Source organism: Rhinatrema bivittatum, chromosome 1 (genome assembly GCF_901001135.1).
Source record: "Rhinatrema bivittatum chromosome 1, aRhiBiv1.1, whole genome shotgun sequence".
NCBI classification, from domain to species: domain Eukaryota; kingdom Metazoa; phylum Chordata; class Amphibia; order Gymnophiona; family Rhinatrematidae; genus Rhinatrema; species Rhinatrema bivittatum.
Window position 1 is genome coordinate 263,950,407 of NC_042615.1, and position 20,330 is coordinate 263,970,736.

At 47.0% G+C, this 20,330-nt stretch overlaps 1 protein-coding gene across 5 annotated transcripts in view; it reads left to right on the top strand.

The window, feature by feature from the left end:
* The window catches only part of ZNF638 (zinc finger protein 638), a 497,682-nt gene that overhangs the window by 222,640 nt on the left and 254,712 nt on the right, over positions 1 to 20,330 (top strand). For all 5 annotated transcript variants that reach the window (XM_029594449.1, XM_029594439.1, XM_029594458.1 and 2 more), the window contains exon 8: positions 10,896 to 11,024. In XM_029594449.1, coding sequence (XP_029450309.1) covers positions 10,896 to 11,024 — 129 coding nt within the window. The remainder of the gene's footprint in view (positions 1 to 10,895; positions 11,025 to 20,330) is intronic.

The window sequence follows — 20,330 nt, forward strand, 5'->3', positions numbered from 1 at the left end:
GGAGGTTTATTTTGGTTCCTCAGTTGGATGCCCTGGTATTGGCTGTGACCCATAAGATGGCAGTTCAGAGGAAGGGGACATGACCCTCTGTAAGCAAGCATCTATTATAGCTCTGTCCAATCCTCTGTTTTGTGACAGATGGCTCATGCATTACATAGGGTGCAACAGCTACCAGAGAAGTCCGTAGGTGGCCCGGTTGGAACTATGGTTGTTTCTTTGGCTGACATTTTGTATGATTTTGACAAGATCTCTTGTTTGGACTATACAGTTGCCATGTGGAGTTCATTGTGACCACGTAGATTAACATCTGTTAGCTTCCAGGCTTTTCTCAGCAAAATTCCCATTGTGGAAGTTATTTGACATGTATCTGGAGAAAGGATCAGAGGGAGTCACAGCAACACAGCATAGCTCCTATATTAGCATGTCTGTCACTTCAAGGATGCCATGGATAATTTGGGGTGGGGGTGAGGGGGGATGTAGAGGAAGAGAGAGATTAGGAGATTGAGGGAAGAAATTCCTTTCATGATGCTGCCTAGTTGGCTATATAATGGTTAGTGTATGCCCTCCTTTGTAGTACTGGTGGGCAGCAGGCTTTGTGTTACTGGGACTGGCCCAGTCAACCTTTACATTGTAAGTTATGGGTATGCTCTAGAATTCACCATTTTTATCTCAGATGCTGTTATGGTGTTCTAGTGTGTCCAGTACTAAGAGATTAATAGTGGAGTTTACTCTGGAGAGACCCCTGAATCTGGAGGCTGTAATCCCGATATCCCTTGATGCTAGAGGTCAAGGTTGTTCCATTTCTTATTTGACTAGCAGGGCTGAATTAGGTCTGTTTGCCATCACGTGTCATAGCTATCTCTCAAAGCTCCCATGTGCTGCCATATGAATCCTTCAGTCTGTTTTTGTCTTGAGTTTTCACACTGACATGTGATCTTCTTTTCTCCCAGGACAAGCAGGATGGTAGTCCTCAAATGTGGGTGATGTCACTGGACGGAGTCCTATCACGGAAAACTTTTCTGTCAAAGTTTCTAGAACTTCTGACTGGCACACTGAGCATGCCCAGCATGCCATGATCCCTCGAGCCACAAGAATCTCCCTTCAGTCTTTTTTTCCACGCTGCAGTTTGCTTCATGGTTAAGAGCTCTGTGAGAATCCTCACATTTATTTCCTCATGGAAAAATCTCATATTTTACCTCAGAAAAACATTCCCACTTAGGTTCTCCCATCAGGAAAGCTTTTTCCATCGTTTGGTGAGTAAGAATTACAATTCCGGGTTGGTTCCCGCTGCCACCTTTTTCGGTGCCTGCAGACCATCAAGTATTTTTGGGCTTCAACCTCTGCCATTATGGCAACAGGTTTCCGTAAATGTCCGGAATGCCCCCGAACCATGTCCATTACCAACCCACATGATGTCTGTGTGCTGTGCCTCGGCTCATCACACGACATGTCTACCTGCCCAAGTTGTGCCCAGATGACTCCGAAGGTAGGCGGACTCGCCTTGACAAGATGGAAACCCTGTTTAAAATTAAACTGACTCTGACGTCCACCCGATAGTCACTGGGAGGAGCATCGAAAAAGTTGATTAAGCCTTGCCCAGAAGCACTAGGGCAGCGGTGACGGTCTGTCACCGACTCCATCTAAGGCATAGACTGCATCTACCTCTGCGCTGGGGAAAGACCAGGCCGAGCACAGAGGGAAGCACCGGCACCGATGCGAGTCCACTCCTGATGCTGGCACAGACACCGAATCGGCTTCTATAGCCATCGAGCCGCTTGTGAAGAGGACACAGGTCGAGGAGTTAACACACTCTCCACCGGAACTGCCAAGGCGATCCCCACAGATATGTGTCTGTGGAGATGCCAGTAGTGCCTAGCCTGCCACCCCCTGTAGCTGCGATACCTACACTAGCTTTCAGGGAGGAACTGGACGGTTTTATCCGCCAGGCAGTGCTCGATGCTCTGAGACCTACAGCCGCCGCTGCTGGCCCCATTACTGGCACTGACACATCGATATTTGCGCCGTTGCTAACCAGGCTGGATACTCTTATCGGTGCCCTTCCAATGCAGCTGGCGCCACAGATTCCAAAGCAACCAGCGCAACCTCTGAAAGCCCCAATTCCCATTCCCTGGTCTTCAGATGATGAGGGCTCGGATTCCAGTCCCATTTCACAGATGCCTGGTCCATCAGGGCTCTCTGGATTGAGAGCCCCGTGTCTTCCATCGATGCCTCCAATGCCACCGAAACCTGCATAGATGCCATTGCACCATCCATCGAGGGATCCATTGGTGCCAATATGTCCTACAGCACCAACCTTCTTCCCTCCTTCAGGATCTCGAATAGAGACCTTTTCTTACACATGGGAAGATATGGACACAGACACTTACACGGAGGACATTTTGTCGGAACCATCTCTGGAGGAAAGGAGAAAATCTCCCCCAGAAGACCTCTCCTTTGCCAATTTTGTTAGGGAAATGTCAGAGACGATTCACTTTGATCTCATTACAGAGGAGGATACAAGGCTCAAGACATTGAAAGTTCTCCAGTTTTTTGACGCTCCAAAAGAAGTTGTAGCAATTCCAGTACACGAGGTTCTAGTAGATCTCCAGCATCATCTCTGGGAGCATCCTTGTGCTGTTCAGTCAGTGAATAGGAGGACAGATGCCACCTATCTTGTCCAGCACATCCCTGGATTCCAAAAACCATAACTACCCCATCAGTCAGTGGTAGTTGACTCTGCACAAAAGAAATCCAGATGACTACGACAACACTCTTCTACTCCTCCTGGCAAAGATGAAAAAATTCCTGGACATATTAGGTCGCAAAATGTTTCAAGTGTCTATGCTGGTGTCACAAATAACTGCATACCAACTTTACATGACACAGTATCAGAGGAATCTGTGGAAACAGGTTCAAGAAGTAGCTGACTCTCTTCCTCAAAAGCAATATACCCTCAATGCCATATTACATAAAAGCCTTGAAGCTGGTAAACATGATGTTCGTGCTACTTATGATTCCTTTGAGACAGCTTCTCATATGTTAGTGACAGGAATCAGTCCCAGGAGATGGGCCTGGCTAAAAGCCTCTGACCTGTGACCTGAAATCCAGGACAGACTTTGTGATTTACCATGCACTGGTGAAAATCTATTCAGTGACAAAATACAGGATGCAGTGGCTCAATTGAAAGACCATAATGAAACCCTGCGCCATTTATCAATAATGACTACAGAGCCCCTTCCTCTACTAGATCATCAACCAGAAGGGACCCTAAGAAACCATTTTATCACCCACGCAGATACTACCCACCTACATCTCACGTGAGGACAGCTAGGCCGTCTCAAAGAGGACAGCCTAAAACATCCAGATCTCAGCCTCCTCCACAAACAGGCCAAGCGTCTGGATTTTGAAAACTTTCCAGAGAACAGCAGCCCCTCCATTAATCCAGAACCAGATTTACCAGTAGGAGGTCGAATTCATCACTACATAACCAATTGGTTGAACATTACCACAGACCAATGGGTTATTTCAGTCATAACCCAGGAATACCGTCTAAACTTCCTTACAGTGTACCCCAGGATTCACCACCCAATCATCTTTGGATGCTAAAAGATCACACACGTCTTCTAGAGTCAGAACTGTCCACCCTTCTGAACCCCAAGGCAATGGAACCTGTTCCCCGAGCACAGCAGGACAGAGGGTTCTACTCCTGCTGTTTCTTCATTCCAAAGAAATCAGGCGGCCTCTGTCCCATCTTAGATCTCCGCAATCTCAACAAATTTCTACGAAAAGAAAAATTCAGGATGGTGTCCTTGGGCACCATGCTTCCTCTTCTACAAAAAAAGGAGATTGGCTCTGTTCTCTGGATCTTCAAGACTCTTACACTCACATTCCAATCTTCCCAAATCACTGCAAGTATCTGCGCTTCCTAGTGGGACATCAGCACTTCCAGTACTGGGTGTTGCCTTTCGGACTGGCCTCAGCACCCTGTGTATTTACCAAATGCCTAGCTGTTGCTGTGGGCTATCTGCAGGAAAAGCATACACTTCTTTCCTTACCTTGATGACTGGCTAATCAAGAGTCAATCCAAGCAAGAAGCTCTTGACGCTCTCAAGCTCACTATCCAATTGCTACATTCGATGGGATTTCTCATCAACTACCAAAAATCCCACCTAACTCCAACTCGCCTAACTTTAATCGAAGCGGATTTGGACACCAGAGTAGCAAAGGCCTTCCTACCCAACGACCGCTCAGATACTCTCTAACCTAGCTATGTCTCTGCGCTCAAAACAAACAGCATTAGCTCATCAATTCTTAACGTTGCTGGGACACATCGCTTCCACAATCCACGTCACTCCTATGGCCAGTCTGGCCATGAGAATAACTAAATGGACTTCGAAAACTCAGTGGCTCCAAGCCGGTCGTCCGCTTTCATCCCAGATTAAAGTAACCCACCAGTTGCATCTCTCGCTGCTCTGGTGGACGAACAAGGTCAACTTATTAACAGGTCTACCTTTTCAGCAACCAGTTCCACAGATAACTTTGACCACAGATGCATCCACCTTGGGTTGGGGAGCTCATGTGAACGACCTCCAAACTCAAGGTACTTGGACACAACTCGAAGCAACATTTCAGATTAACTTCCTAGAGCAACATTTCAGATCAACTTCCTAGATCTTCAAGCTATTCGTTATGCACTATATGTGTTCAAGGACTGCCTTTCTCACAAGATTGTTCTCACACAAACAGACAAGCTGGGGTCAACTAACAGTAGACCTCTTTGCATCCAAACTGAATCACAAAGTAGACAAATTCTGCTCCCAGCACAGGCAACAACACAGCTCGCCCCTGGAACAAAGGCTTCCTATAGGCGTATCCCGCGATACCGCTCATAGCCAAAACTCTCATGAAGCTACGACAGGACAAAGGGTCAATGATACTCATTGCCCCATATTGGCCTTGACAAGTATGGTTTCCCATGCTTCTCGACCTCTTGATCAGAGAACCCATTCGCCTGGGCACAGCGCCCACTCTCATAACTCAGAACCAAGGCATGTTACACCATCCAAGCCTTCAGACCCTATCCCTCACTGCCTGGATGTTGAAAGCTTGATCCTCCAACCACTCAACCTTTCAACTGATGTCTCTCAGCTTCACATAAACCTTCCACATAAAAATCCTGTCTTTCTAAGTGGAAGCAGGTTACCATATGGTGCACACAAAAAGGTTTAGATCCTTTCTCCTGCCCCACTCCATCTCTTTTAGACTATCTCTGGCACCTTTCAGACTCTGGTTTCCAGACTTCCTCGGTGAGGGTACACCGGAGTTCCATCTCAATGTACCACAAAGGAGTAGGGGATGCCCCGGTAACAGGGCAACCTCTGTGCAAATACCTTGTCATTCATGGTGTGGAAAGTATTCATAGCATCGATCCACTTGTTCTGCCTGAACCCCAGCCCTTACCAGGTGCAGTGGCATCAGTACAAAACATCTACTAAGGTGCAGTTGGTATAGAGACTTGACACACACTGGTTCTGACTTAAGCTGCGGTGCCGTTGACGGTGCCAGCACAAGTCCGTCTGGCGTGAAAGTCTGACAGATATCCCAATGTGGAGTCCTATCCACTTGGCACAGAGCACCTCAGAGCCAGCAGCTTCTGTCTTGGAGCAGAGTACTTAAGAACATAAGAAATTGCCATGCTGGGTCAGACCAAGGGTCCATCAAGCCCAACATCCTGTTTCCAACAGAGGCCAAAAACCAGGCCACAAGAACCTGGCAATTACCCAAACACTAAGAAGAACCCATGCTACTGATGCAATTAATAGCAGTGGCTATTCCCTAAGTAAACTCGATTAATAGCCGTTAATGGACTTCTCCTAGCACTGCGTTCCTGGTCGGAACCTGAGGGGGTTAGACATCGGGATAGTGGTTTGGGAGTTCTCTCCTCTCTCAGTAGAGGAAAGTTTCTTTCAACGTCTTCTGAGTCCAAAACCCTTTTTTTCCTAGCATGTAGCCAGATGGACTCAGGACCAATAGGTTATATGCTCCCCTGCTAGCAGATGGAGATGGAGTCAGGTTTCAAAGCTGACATCCCCTTCGATACACCCCTGCAGTGACCTCAGCCCTTCAGTATCTCTGTTTCCTAGCAGATGTGGACGTGCCTTCCCTATCGGGATTGCAGTACTCTTTAGAAAAGGAAATTTTACCTTTAAATTGTAGAAGGACTGAGCCCTGCATTCCTGCAGTGATACCTAAAGGTCCATAGTTTTTATGAGTTTTTAATTGTTGGATGTTATTCTGTTCATAGCTGTTTTGAAACATTTATTCTGCTTATTAGTATAGTTTTACAATTATTTCTGTGTGTGGATCTATAGCTGCTTGCTAGTTCTGTTTTCCTAATAAGAGGTGTATTGGTTTTTTAGGGCCTGTTTTAATATTTGTAGTGTTGCCTTTTCATAGATAGGGTTGCTCCTGTTTGAGTGTATTCCAAAATGCAGGTGTAACTGTGTGCGGATTAGTTTATGTGCATTACTACAGATCCTGGGAGTATGTTAGGTTGGTTCTGTGTCTGTTACCGAGATGAGATATTTTACTAGCATGTAAGCGTTTGTATCGGTCTTATTTATTGTGTTTTCTCAAGAGGACATGCATTGGTGGTAAACTGCTGTCTTTTCATAAGTAGGGCTATTACCCTGGAAGTAGAAGGAGTTTGAGTTGCTGTTACTGAGATGACACCAGAACCAGAATATCTTTTTTTTTGTAGGGTGAGTTGTATTGGAAATGTCATAATTCTGCTTTACATCCATTATTGTGGGTCAGGGTGGTTCCCGTGGATGCAAACCGTACTTTTACATCTAGCCCCGTGATCATGGGTCAGTGTCATGCATGTGAGAACCATCTGTCAGGTGTGTCCCGACAGAAAAAAGGTTGCAAACCACTGGTGTAGAGAACCATTCCTTCGAATGATCCCAGGGCCGTTACAACTTCATACCGTTCCATCCTTCTTGCCCAAGGTAGTCTCGGAGTTTCATTTGAATCAGTCCATTTCATTGCCGTCCCTAGATAGGCACAAGGACATGGCTCGAATACCGCCGCCTCTGCCATTTAAATGTCAGTAGGATTTTGATGCGGCATCTGGAACTTTCAGAACCTGTACGCAAGACTGACTGTTTTTGATCTTCACGGTGGAAGGAGGCAGGGCGAACAAGCTACATGGGCTACCATAACTCGCTGGATCATGGAGGTGGTCACGGGAGCTTATGTAGCGGCAGGAAAGCCATTACCCTTTCAGGTTTAAAGCTCGTTCACTAGGGCTCCGGAAGTATCCTGGGTGGAAGCTAAGCTATTGTCTCCCGTCGACATCTGCCATGCGACGTCGTGGTCTTCCTTGAACACCTTCTCAAGGTTCTACCGCCTGGATGTTCAGGCCCGAGAGGACGCAGCCTTTGCAAGGGCAGTGCTAACTGGCCCGCGGGCAGCTTCCCACCCTGATAGGGAATAGCTTTTGTGCATCCCTTTTGTTCTGAGTCTGGCTACATGCTAGGAAATGGAGAAATTACTTATCTGATAATTTCATTTTCCTTAGTGTAGTGGACTCAGCATGCTGTCCAAGAAACGGTGCCAAGGAATCGCCCATGAAGTGAATATCTATTATAGGTAAGCGGTCACCCAATCCCTAGATCAGGGCCTCTATGATCTTGCTGGGATTCAGCATTTGTTTGGTTGAGTACAGTTAGTTATCCATTTTTAATCATTTTAATCAAGCTTTAATCAAGTTATAATAAGTTTTAATCAAGTTTTTCAATAGTATGTCCACAATGGCTTTTGAAAAGAATACTGAAAGGGCTGATATCACTGCAGGGGGGTTTATCTAAGGTTATGTCAGCTTTGAAACCTGACCCCATCTCCTTCTGCTAGCAGGGGAATATAAACCCATTGGTTCTGAGTCCATCTGTCTACAGTAATCAAAATTATCAGGCAAGTAATTTCTCCATTGTGGGGAAGTCCTTAAGGGCTCCGTCCCTGGCAGGCTTTTCTCTGAACTGGGGCCTCGATTCTTTGAATCTGTGCATCTTCTTGGAGGCCAGGGCCGGAGAACAGCAGCGGCTGTCAGACCGTTTTGCGGGGCCCCTCCGTGGATTACAGAGGCTACCTTCCCCACCTGAGGCTTGCTTCCTGTGGTGTGTTTGCTTTGGCACCTCAGTGATCAGTGCTTGTGCCTCAACTTTCCTCTGGGGAGTTTAAAGGTCTTTTGGGATCGGGAAGCCCCAATCCCATTGCTTCCCTCTCCCCTGTGGTAGGGGAGATTCAACTGGGGGTCCAGGGCAACCTTTATGGGCTCCCCTCTGGACGCCCAACTGTGCATCTCTACGAGGTGGTGTCCCTCATTTCTCTGTTTCTGGAGAAGTCGTGGTACTGCTCTGACTGGCATTTGCTCTTGGTTTCTCGCCAGCCCCGAGAACTGGTCAAGTGGTACGGCTCTTTCTCGGTCGCTCTAAGACACAGTAGGTCTATTCTCAAGGGAACTTGTCTGGTATTGCTCCCTGGTGATCTTCCAGGGTTTCCCCTGTTCAGGAGTAACTTTGATTCCTGCTGGACTCTGTGGGTGACTTTTTATAAGTACCGCTATTGCAGTCATTCTTACCTGTGGGACCCTCCTCTGTGAGGAGAATTCTAGTCCATCAAATGGGTGAGCATGCCTTTTACTCTTTTGCCATTTCCATGGCTGAGGGAGTTGGGGGCTGAGTGACCCCACAACAGAGGCACTGCTCTTTGCTCATGGTAGCGTGCAAGCTATTCTTTTCCTTTTAGGGCTCTCCCTGTCTGCAGACGGGTGTTCTTGGTCATGCAACAATTGTCCATTGCCAGACTGCATGCTTCCTTGGGGGGGAAATACTCATGGCTGGGGGTAGTGATATCAGCCAGATGCTTGCCAATCTGTTCCAAGAGTGCCTTGGGTCTTTCCCGGTGCCCTTCAGGTTTCTGGGCTGGTAATGAAATCCTGTTCTACCGGCGTTTGCGCATGTGACTCCCCAGCTTCCTGTCTCCTAGTGGAATTTTAGGGATTTCTCCCCTGGGGCATTCTCTCTGTTTCTGCTGTTCTAAGCAGGCTGAGGGCTCTATCCCATTGGGTAACTTACTGCTGGTTTTGGCAATGAGTTGTTCGCTTGGGGTTGATAGACAACCTGGCGACTTGTGCTTGCCCTGGTGTCCACCGGTCTGCCGCCTCGTGTTCTTCACTCTTCCAACTTCTGGTTGGATTGTCGGGAGGGGGGAGGACAAACCAAGACACCCGTTGTATATCTTCTGTATACCTACAGGGAAGGATACATCACGTTTTATTCCATATATTTTCGCCATGCTCTGGCCAATACTGCTTTTAGCTTTTCTCATTTTTTTAGGTTGCCCAAATGGCCTTCCTGCTATCCTGCAGAGAGGATAGATGAACCTGTTCTTGACAAGTGCTCTTGAGTGAGCTTCAGGCTTGTCTAATCTCCTTGCTCTGGAGTTTTGGGCTACAGGTCTGTTTCGGGGATTGCCCTTCATCCCCTGAAACCCTTGACGCTATCCTGCATGGTCAGCTAGGTCTGGTGCTTCAGCATGCAGTGTCTCTTCTCAGGCCCTGCCTCGTTCACTGCTTGTTCTTCCAAGTGTTGCTTGGGTTTCTTCTGCCCTATATGCCTACCAGCCAAAACTGGGCACTCTTCTGTAGACACATTTAGTCCTTTGGATGTCAGCGGACTGCAGTTTTTCTGGGGGCTCTCTGGCCCCCAGTTTGTTTTTCGGTTGCTTTTTAACATTGGTGAAAACTGTGCAGTCATCTCAAAGTCTTTCTCTTGTCTACATCTCTGGGTTCTTCCGATATCCGGGAGGTTCTAGACCTACTGTTAGGGTTTACTTATCAGGAACCCTGCTTGTACTATTTTCCATGATGCGGAGCTTGCTTCTGCTTGCATTTGCATCACTCTTCTGCCTTAGGCACACCTGCTGCGCAGGAGAGTTTGTGTTCATCTTTTCTATGGTTTTCTTTGTAGAACCCAACTCTTCTCCAGCCTGGTCCCCTGGTGGGTCAGCTGCCTCACAGGCAAGGAGGAGAATAGTGCTTCAGCACTGTGTGGTTTCCTGCTTTTTCCTGCTCGGACTGCCTATAGCTAGGGATTCACCCATGTGTGAGGACTATCATCCTTCCTGTCCTCAGAGAAAGAGTTGCTTACCTGAAACAGGTATTCTCCTTGGACAGCAGGATGTTAGTTCTCACGAAACCCACCCGCCTCCTCTGGGAGTTGGTTTCTCCATGTATTAGTTATATCAAGGACTGAGGGACTCTATCTAGGGGGCAGGGTGATTTCTACAGCGGCACATGCCCATAGGGCATGTTTGAGAGTTCTAGAATTGTTTAAAGTTCCATGCACGGCTCCATCCGATGATGTCACCCATGTGTGAGGATTAACATCCTGCTGTTCTCGGAAGAATACCTGTTACAGGTAAGCAACTCTGCTTACCCCCTCCTTCGGGTAAGCTGGTTGTATCTGCCTTTTCATCATTGCCTCTCAACTCCATGCTTTCCATCTTTCTGCACTGTATGCTTGAAATAGCCACCTTTTGAGTTGGCTTTCCTAAATCTGATTTTAACTGTTTACTGTAATACATTTTCTTAGTTATTTGGGTTTCTTGACTGTATTGTAAGCTCTATGGGGCAGGGGCTTCCTCTTATGTATAACTGCTCAGTGCTGCATTGATCTAATAACATTATCGAAGTAGTAATATTGCTTTTGCCCACCTAAAAGAGTAAATTTTCCGAGATGGTACACCTGTAGAAAGAAAAAAGGGATTATAGTTTCCTTACAGCAATATTTAGTATGAATTGTTAAGCTGAATTAAACTTGTAATTCTTTTAGGCCTACTTGGAAACAAACTACAAGGAAGCAGCAGTAGCAGCTGTAAAATTCAGTCAGACGGTTCCAGTGCTGATAAATAGGAAACGTGTGAAATTGCGTATAGCAAAACAACTAAAATCTGCAGAACAGGTAAGCTGAGACACTCCCACATGGTGGGAAGGGGCTTTTGTGTACTTGTAATAGTTTCTGGCTCTATGGAACGTAATATTTAGTGCAGGGAGTTTCATCCTGGTCATAGAGTTACTCCTTAGCCAGTCTGATTTTTCAGGATATCCACATTCAGTATGAATGTGAGAAATTTGTAAATGCCTCCATTGTATGCAGATAAATCAGTATTTCCCAACTGGTGTGCCGTGGCTGATCTACAGATGTGCTGCGAGAAGAGCCAGATATGAAAAGGTGAGCCACTAGCAGTCTTGTTTTTTTTCCTTTCTGCTTGCAGCAGAGGGCTCAGAAAGCAGCAGCTATCTTCTCTTGTTGCTTCCCTCCCTGTTAGTGCTCTCTAGTATTCACGGACATGCTGACCTCATGCTGTTATCATTGCAGAAGCAAGCCAACAGAGGAGGAAGAAACAGCACCATGTGGAGAAGTGCTGCTCAGAGTTCTACCAACCCTGGGAAGGGAAGGGACAGGAAGAAGCAATAGCTGAATGTGCTGGGGGAGAGTTGGGGTATTACGCATGTGCCACAGTGTGATGTGGGGGGGAGAGGGAAAGTGATTCCAGAGGGTGGGAAAGAGGGAAGGTAGTGATGACAAAGGCTAGAGGGGCTGGGTAAAGGGACAAGGAAGGAAATGATATACCAGGGGGTAGAGTAAAGGATAGAAAGGAAGAGGGGATGGGAAGAGAAGGTGATGGTGTCAGGGATTGGGGTGAATGGAAAGGGAGAGTGATAATACAGGGGGTAGAAGGATAGGGAAAGTGATGAAATCAAGTGGGGGGAGATGGAAGAGAAGATTATAGTGATGGTGTGCCACTATGAAGTGAACCCTATGCTGGGTGTGCCATGACACAAAAAAAGGTTGGGAATCACTGAAATATATCATGGATGTATTTTTTGTGGATATCCTGTAAACCAGACAGGCTAGGGGGTTCTTGAAGACTGTTGAAATCCTCAGATTTATTATATCTCATGCTTTGACTGTTCTAGCTTGTGTTTGTATATCAGTCGTGGCCCACCATAGCATGGGCGTCTGCTAATTCTGGGCCAGCAGCATTTCTGCAAGGGCACACAGGATGTGAAGAGTCCTCACAGGTGGGTGATGTCATCAAGCAGGACCCTAGATAGAAGCTTGACTTTACAGCTTCTAAAGATTTCAGAAGCTCTTCTGAGAATGTGTAGGATTGTTTGTTCCATGTTGCAGCCATTGCATGGGGGCCCTCTGTTTTTTTTTCCATGGTGCCAATTGGTCACATAACTAAGCTAATCAAGAGAACAAAGGTTCAAATAGAAGAATAAAATAGGTAATTTATTAAAAATTAAGTTATTTTTTTTTAGATATGTTAATGATATGAAGAAATGCAGCAATGGAGTTGTAAAACTTAAAGGTGAAGGGGGAATATGGAAAGGCTGATGAGGAGAAAGTCAAATTGTTTAGCAAATGTTTGTAGTCAGTATTCACTGAGGGAACAGCATGGAATAGGATTACAGAAGGAAGTGAGGTAGATCTCTAATTTTCATAAGACTGAGGCATTAGCAAGAGTAAAAGTAGTTCCCTGTACGTACAAGGATCAGTCCAGACAGTGGGTTATGTCCCCCGTCCAGCAGATGGAGTCAGAGCAAACTTCGGAGGGTGCTGGCATATAAGCTGGTGCACCCTCCCCTTATCCTCAGTATCTCTCTGACTCCAGCAGATGTGAGGTGGGGAACCACGGCTTCCCCTAGTTAGTGGCTTCTGTCACCACTTTGGTGTTCTTTCTATTTCTTTAAAGTTTGGATCAAGCTAGTCTGAAAAAAAAAAAAAATTATTGTCAAATTCGGGGGGTCTCTGTGCACTCCCTGCATGGGCTTGCTCTTAGGACTGGTTTTCTCTGTGTGTCTCCCTCTTCTGTCCTTCGGGGTAAGATTGGGTTTCTGTTTTGATTTCCAGCCTATTCTGCAGCATTGAGCGGGTGGAAGCTGGTGGTGCCAGCCTCTCCCCTAATCCGCGCCGCGGTCGGTCCCTCCCCCCTCCGGCCCCGTGACGTGACATTCCCCGGGGCCGCAGCGGCAGGGAGGTTTCATTCCTCTGCCTCATCCGAGGGGAGGGCTATCAGAGTCGAGCTTGCAGAGGCGCTCTCTTGTAGGTAACCCTTCCTACGTTTCACGGACTCGGGAGTCTCTATCCGGACAGTTCCGGCGTTTCACCCCAAGGTAGTCTCCTCGTTCCACTTGAATCAAGCGGTGGAGCTGCCGCTGTCTCGACGTAAAGCGCATGCTTCTTCATTACCTCGAGGTGACCAATGAGCTCCGGACCTCGGATCATCTCTTCGTTCTCTGGTCTGGTAATAAGAAGGGTCTGCAGGCGTCCAAGACTACTATAGCTAGGTGGCTCAAGGAAGCGGTAGTCTCAGCCTACATTGGCGCCGGTAAGGCTCCCCCGATGGGGATCAAGGCTCACTCATTGCGAGCCCAGGCGATGTCCTGGGCGGAGTTCCAGCACGTTCCTACCCAGGAGATCTGTCGAGCAGCGACTTGGAAGTCCCTACACACCTTCTCGAAGCATTACTGCCTACACTTGCCAGTGGGTGAGTCGGGTTCCTTTGGGGACAGGGTACTGCGAGCAGGGTCTTCGGGGACCCACCCAGTTTAGGGAAGCTTTGGTACATCCCACTGTCTGGACTCCCCCTGTTCAGGTTGTACTCTCCACAGATGCCTACGCACCCAAGGTCTGTGGTCCGCCCAGGAAGCTCAATGCCAAATCAACTTCCTGCAGCTCTGGGCTATCCAGTGCGCTCACTGGGCTTTCATGGATCGGCTGGCTGGCAAGGTGATCCTGATCCAGACAGACAACCAGGTCATGATGTGGTATAATAAAAGCAGGGGGGGGGAAGGGAAAACGCAATTGTTCCTCCTGTGCCAGAAAGCAGTTCAGATCTGGTCCTGGGCTTTGTCCCATATGTGTATCCTCCGATCCCTCTAGTGATGAATTCTCTTGAAGCATCGCCAGGTCCAGGGCACTATGATCCTCATAGCCCCGAATTGCCCATGGCAGGTCTGGTTCCCTCTCCTTTGGGATCTCTCCCTCCAGGAAACTTTCAGCTTGGGGATATCCCCAGATCTTAGGAATCAAGGCAGTCTGTGGCATCCCAAGCTCCGGGCCCCCTCTCACAGCATGGATGTTGAGAGGTTGATTCTGCGGCCCCTTGACCTCTCAGATGATGATTCAGGTCCAGGTGGCTTCCAGAAAGTCTTTCACTAGGAAATCCTATAGGCTTAAGTGGAGGGGGTTTTCAGTGTGGTGTGAACAACGTGGCCTGGACCCCTTCTCTTGCTCCATTCACAAACTGCTTGATTACCTCTTCTGCCTCTCGGAAGCTGGTTTGAAAACCAACTCAGGATGCACTTGAGCGCGATTGGAGATTATCACCAATATTTGGATGGTTCGCCCATCTCTGTGCAGTCTTTGGGTCGCTTCATGTGCAGCCTGATTCAGTTGAAACCTCCCCTGAAGCCTCCCGCCATGTCTTGGGACTCAAGTGGTGGTGTTGGCTCAGCTGATGAAGGCTCCTTTTGACCTGCTGAGCTCCTGTGACCTGAAGTACCTGACCTGGAAGGTCATCATTTGGTGGCAATCACTTCAGCGTGCAGAGTCGATGAGCTTCAGGCATTGGTGACTTACCCTCCATTCACGAAGTTCTTTCATGACCTGGTGGTTCTCTGGACACACCCTACGTTCCTGCCCAAGGTGGTGACTGAGTTCCACATTAACCAGTCAGTCGTCCTGCCTACCTTTCTTTCCCAAGCCTTGCTCACACCAAGGCGAGCAGCCTTGCACAGTCTGGATTGTAAGAGGGCTTTAGCCTTCTACCTGAAGTGGACAGAAGGTCATAGAAAATCTACACAAATCTGTCTCTTTTGACAGGAATAGATTGGGAGTTGCTGTTGGTAAGCAGAAATTGTCCAACTGAATAGCGAATTTCATCTTGGTCAGTTATGCACAGGCGGGACTGCGGCTCAGGGGTCATGTCAAGGCTCATGGTGACTTCGGTGGGCCATTAGAGGGCAGTTCCTATGGAGGAGATCTGCAGGGTTGTGACGTGGAGTTCCCCTCACATTTGCCTTTCACTATTGTCTGGATAGGGATGGCCTACGTAACAGTAGATTTTGCCAGTCTTTCCTCAGGAATCTTTCCGCTCTGAACCCAACTCTTTCTGCCTAGGGCCCTTGTGAGGATTACCATTCTGTTTGTCCTAGGAGAAAGCAGAGTTGCTTACCTGTAACAAGTGTTCTCCTAGGACAGTAGGATGTTAATCCTCTACAACCCTCCTGCCACCCTGCGCGGTTTTGTCTTTATTTAATTTTTTTGTAATTGTGTTACGAGACTGAAGAGGCAGGAACCTCATGTGGAAGTGTGGATTAGGGCATGCTGAGCTTGCTCAATGTGTTGGTCAAAGTTCTAGAAACTTTGATAGAAGTTTTTCGTACGGGGCTCGATGTGATGATGTCACCAATGTGTGAAGACTAACATCCTGCTGTCCTAGGAGAACACCTCAATGGGGTGTAGATTTCTTAAGGATGACTATAATCAATTTATTTGACTGAATAACTAAAATACAGTAGATCGGGGAGAGTTCTAAATGTAGTGTACTTGGATTACAGCAGTGCCTTTGACACAGTTGCACATTGGTGACTTATAAGCAAATTGAACACCTCAGGAATGGGCTCTAAAGTGAGGCTGGATTAGAAATTGCTGAGTGGAAGTGGAAAACCTGTCAGGAAGTTGCTTTTTTGCAGCAGATATCAAAATCTGCAACGGGCTAGACACTTTCAAAGGATGTGGAAAAAGTGAAGAATGATCTAATGAAGTTTGAGAAATGGTCTGGAATTTAGCAGCTAAGATTTTATGCTAAAAATGTAGGGTCATTCATTTGGGGAATCGTTCTATGCACAAACAAGATTTGGGGGTGCTCAGATCTGATGATGATAAAGTGAGCAAACCAAAAAGAGTAGTAAAAGCCAAAAGGATGCTTACGTGCACAGGGAAAGGAATAATCAGTTGGAAAGGGGAAATGATCTCATTTAGAGTATTGTGTGCAGTTGTAAAAACCACACCTTCAGGGGCATACAAACCAAATAGTTAGTCTAGAGCAGTGGTTCTCAACCTTTCGGGTCGATACTCTAAGGCCGCGGTAGAAACAGTGCGGCAGGGTCAGGCGCACCCTCGCTCCCCGCACGCACAGTTCTCTTCACCTACCGCTCAGTACTCTCTTCAAATTGCATGCAAATGCATGCCGCGGCTGCGAAGCCTTAGGCAAGCGTTAGGCCCGCGCAACCCATTTTACTGTATAGAGCGCCTATACAGTATCCTGGGTTCGCGGGTCTAACGCTTCACGGCCGCGCTGGTATCTGTTATTTCAAATGTCATTTCAAATGACATTTGAAATGACAGGTACCAGGAAGTGGACAGTTATGTTCCCCGATGCTCAGCAAACTTTCCCCCAGCCCCCGCTTACCTGCCCTGGCCCCGTCCGGTCTCCGGTCCGGTCTCCGGTGCAGCCCCAGTCCGGTCTCCTGCAGCCCCGTCCGGTCCCCTCCTCCCGAAGCAAAAAAAAAAAAAAACCCGAAAAAGTAGCAAGGCTCGGGCCTGCTACAGTAGTCCCTTCTCCTCTCCTCCCGATTTCGACGCTCAAGGCGGCCGGGTGGGCGTGCATTCATCCAGGCAGAGGGAGCCGGCGGCGAAAGCGGCCACCGGCTCCCTCTGCCTGGATGAATGCACGGCCCCCGCCGGCAGTGAATGAATGCCAGTGCGATTTCGGTGCTCAAGGCGGCTGTGCATTCATCCAGGCAGAGGGAGCCGGAGGCCGTTTTCGCCGCCGGCTCCCTCTGCTTGGATGAATGCACGGCCCCGCCGGCAGTGAATGAATGCCCGTGCGATTTCGGCGCTCAAGGCAGTCACATGCCGTGACGTCACGGGCATTCATTCACTGCCGGCGGGGGCCGTGCATTCATCCAGGCAGAGGGAGCCGGAGGCCGTTTTCGCCGCCGGCTCCCTCTGCCTGGATGAATGCACGCCCACCCGGCCGCCTTGAGCGCCGAAATCGGGAGGAAGGGAGAAGGGACTACTGTAGCAGGCCCGAGCCTTGCTACTTTTTCGGTTTTTGGGTTTTTTTTGCTTCGGGAGGAGGGGACAGGACTGGGGCTGCACCGGAGACCGGACGGGGCCAGGGCAGGTAAGCAATGTTTTTACACTTTTTTACACCATTTTTTACACTTTATTCCCGTTTTAATTTTCGAATACCACACTAACACCACACTAACACCAAGGAGAGGGTAGCGGTAAACTAACACGTTAAGGCCGCGGCAAAATAGCGGGTTACAAAGGAGATAATCTGAGCGCGCGTCACAGTATCGTAGGGGAATAGCTAATTCCTTCATTATACAGCTAATTCGTTCATTTACATTACATATATACATGCTGCGTGCGGAAAGGGTTATGCGTCTGTTTTAAGAAGCGCTAAGGACGCGTGAAACTGGAGACTGTATCGCTGGATTGCCTTACGCGTCCGAATTGTGAGCTCCCAGCACGTTACTGACGGGAAATCTTCAACCGCACGTTACAGTATCAACCTGTTTTTTTTGGTCGGGACACACCTGACAGATGGTTCTCACATGTTTGACACACTGAACATGTGACTGTCACGGGGCTAAATGTAAACATGCACTCTGCATCCACAGGGACCCCCAACAATGAATGCAGAGCAGAACTAGGGCATTACCCTGTTCAACTCGCCATACAAAAAAGATATTCTGGTTCTGCTGACATCTCAGTAAAAGCAAAACAAACTCCCTTTACTACCAGGTACAATAGCCTTCCTTATGAAAAGACAGTAGTTTACCACTAATGCATATCCTATTGAGAAAACACAACAAATAAGATTGATACAAATGCTATATGCTAGTAAAATATCTCACCTCCGTCACACACCCAGAACTGACCTTCACCAAGTACAGAAAAACCACAAATTATAAATATGGAGACAGAAACTGGAATGGAAAACCAAAAAAGCCATTCTACATGCAGTGTAAACCTGGAGAAATGGAAACAAATATAGCACTTAACATAGTCCCAGGATCTGCAATACTGCACGCAAACTAACCCGCACAAAGGTACACCTGTATTATGGAACACACACAGCAACAGCCCCATCTTTGAAAAGGCAACACTACAAATATTTAACAAGGCCCTAAACACTAATACACTTCTTATTAGGAAAACAGAATAAGCCAAGCTGCTATAGAGCCCCATACAGAAATAATTGTAAAGCTATACTAAACATGTTACAAAACAGCTGCTGAACAGAATAACATCCAACAATTTAATAACTCCAAATTTATTAAAACATGTCCAAATATCAATAAAATATTTCAAAACAGCAGAAGTTGCATAATACCTAATTAAAATGGTAGTCAATCAAGAAAAATAAACTTAATGAGCAAGTCTCCTACTCCTTTCCCTTCCATGCCAATAGCACTCACCAGATGCAGGAAGAGACAGACAGACACGCACCCCTTTTTTACTGCCACAGGGATGGACTGGTTGTGGTCCGGTTTCCTCTTCGCCGCCATGGGAAGAGCTCCCTTGGCGTCCTTGCTTCTTCGGGGTTCGACACTTCCATTACTTTCACACCACCCCTGGGCTATACGAAGCCTCTTCTTTCTGCCTTACCGGCCTATTAAAGGCTTCCTCTCTTCTTCCTACTCCCACTGGCAGATAGAAGGGAGGATGCTGCCTATTGGCCTGTACAGGGGCAGGAAGAATGAACGAGGCTTCCCATTGGGCAGTGGGGGCAGGAAGAAAGGAGGCTTCCCAAGGCTCGTGTGGGCTGGAAAAAGGGAGAAGGAAAGTACAACCGGGGCAGTGGGACCCCGGGAGCCGTGACACACTGGTGTGTCACGACAGACCAGTTGAGAATCGCTATTCTAAAGGGCAGCTAATGGTCAGCTATTTTCATGGTAAAGCATATCTGGACAGATTTAAACGTTATTCTGGAGAGACTTAAATATCTCCAAGGAATAATAGAGGTTTTGGAACAAGAAGTAATAGAATGAGGGTGAAAGGCTAGACTCAGAAGTAATCTAAGGGAATATTTATTTTCCGAAAAAGGGGGTGGATGCTTGAAACAGCCTTCCTGTGGAGGTGTTGGAGACAAAGACATTATTGGAATGCAAGAGAGCGAGGGACAAGCACAAAGGTTTTCTAAGGTGTAGAGCAAGTGTTCATCTGTGGGGAAGGTGCCTCCAGGAAAATTTCCCACCATTGGACCTTTTCTCCCTGTGGTTATATCCAGAGGGCTATTCCTCTCAGGTTTTTATGACTGGTAAAGAAGTTTCTCAGTCTTGTAACTAAGCAATTATCTTTTATTAAGTAAAAGTATGAAATAAGAGACAGTTAAAGCGAGAAATACAGTCAGTTCTTGGGAGTAGTTTGAGACAGTTCCAATAATGACTTGTCCCAGAATCTACTCAAAAAAAATACATGGCATACAGCTTTCTTATATACAATCATTGATAGCAAAGTGCTTTACTATTTTTTTTTCTTTTCCGGGACTTCCATATAAGAGATGGAAAAATACTGAATCTTCTCTAAAACTATGGCTAATGTTAAAGGTTGCCTAGTGTCTTATCTGAGAGATACTTTTTCTGTTCACTGGCTTCTTGGCCTTGGGCTGCTCATGTTTCTCACAGAAATGCCTGTTTTTCACTTGTGCTCTATTTTTGCTGAATTAGACTGGATTAAATAATAAAAAGACTATCTTCACAAGGGACTATAAAGCTGAGCACAAGATGTGCATAGGCAGACTGCATTGGCTGTATAGTCTTTATGTTCTGTTTTTCTGAGGAGAGTTTCCTCAACTGCTTCCTTCCAGCCAGATCTTTTGCATGGTACCTTCTAGTTTGTTTTTTTTCCTCTATCCCTTTACCTTCTCTAGATAAAGTTTTTATGCTTTCTATTTTTAAGTTTTAATTTTTCGCATGGCCACATCGATACCAATGTTGGTGCATTGAAGCAGTATTGGTTGCCCTTTTTTTTTTGTCAAAAGATAGTTTGATTTCACATAGATTGTTTTTCATCTGATGTCCACAAAAGAGAAAAGAACTGGCAGCTTCTTGATGTGCTCATGGTGTGACTGTCATTTCTGTCTTGGAATTCTATAAGAAGTGTCTGTTCCTTAAACATGATCATGACATCCTCAGGATGCCACATGTAAGATGATGATTCTCAAAGGCTGTCAAA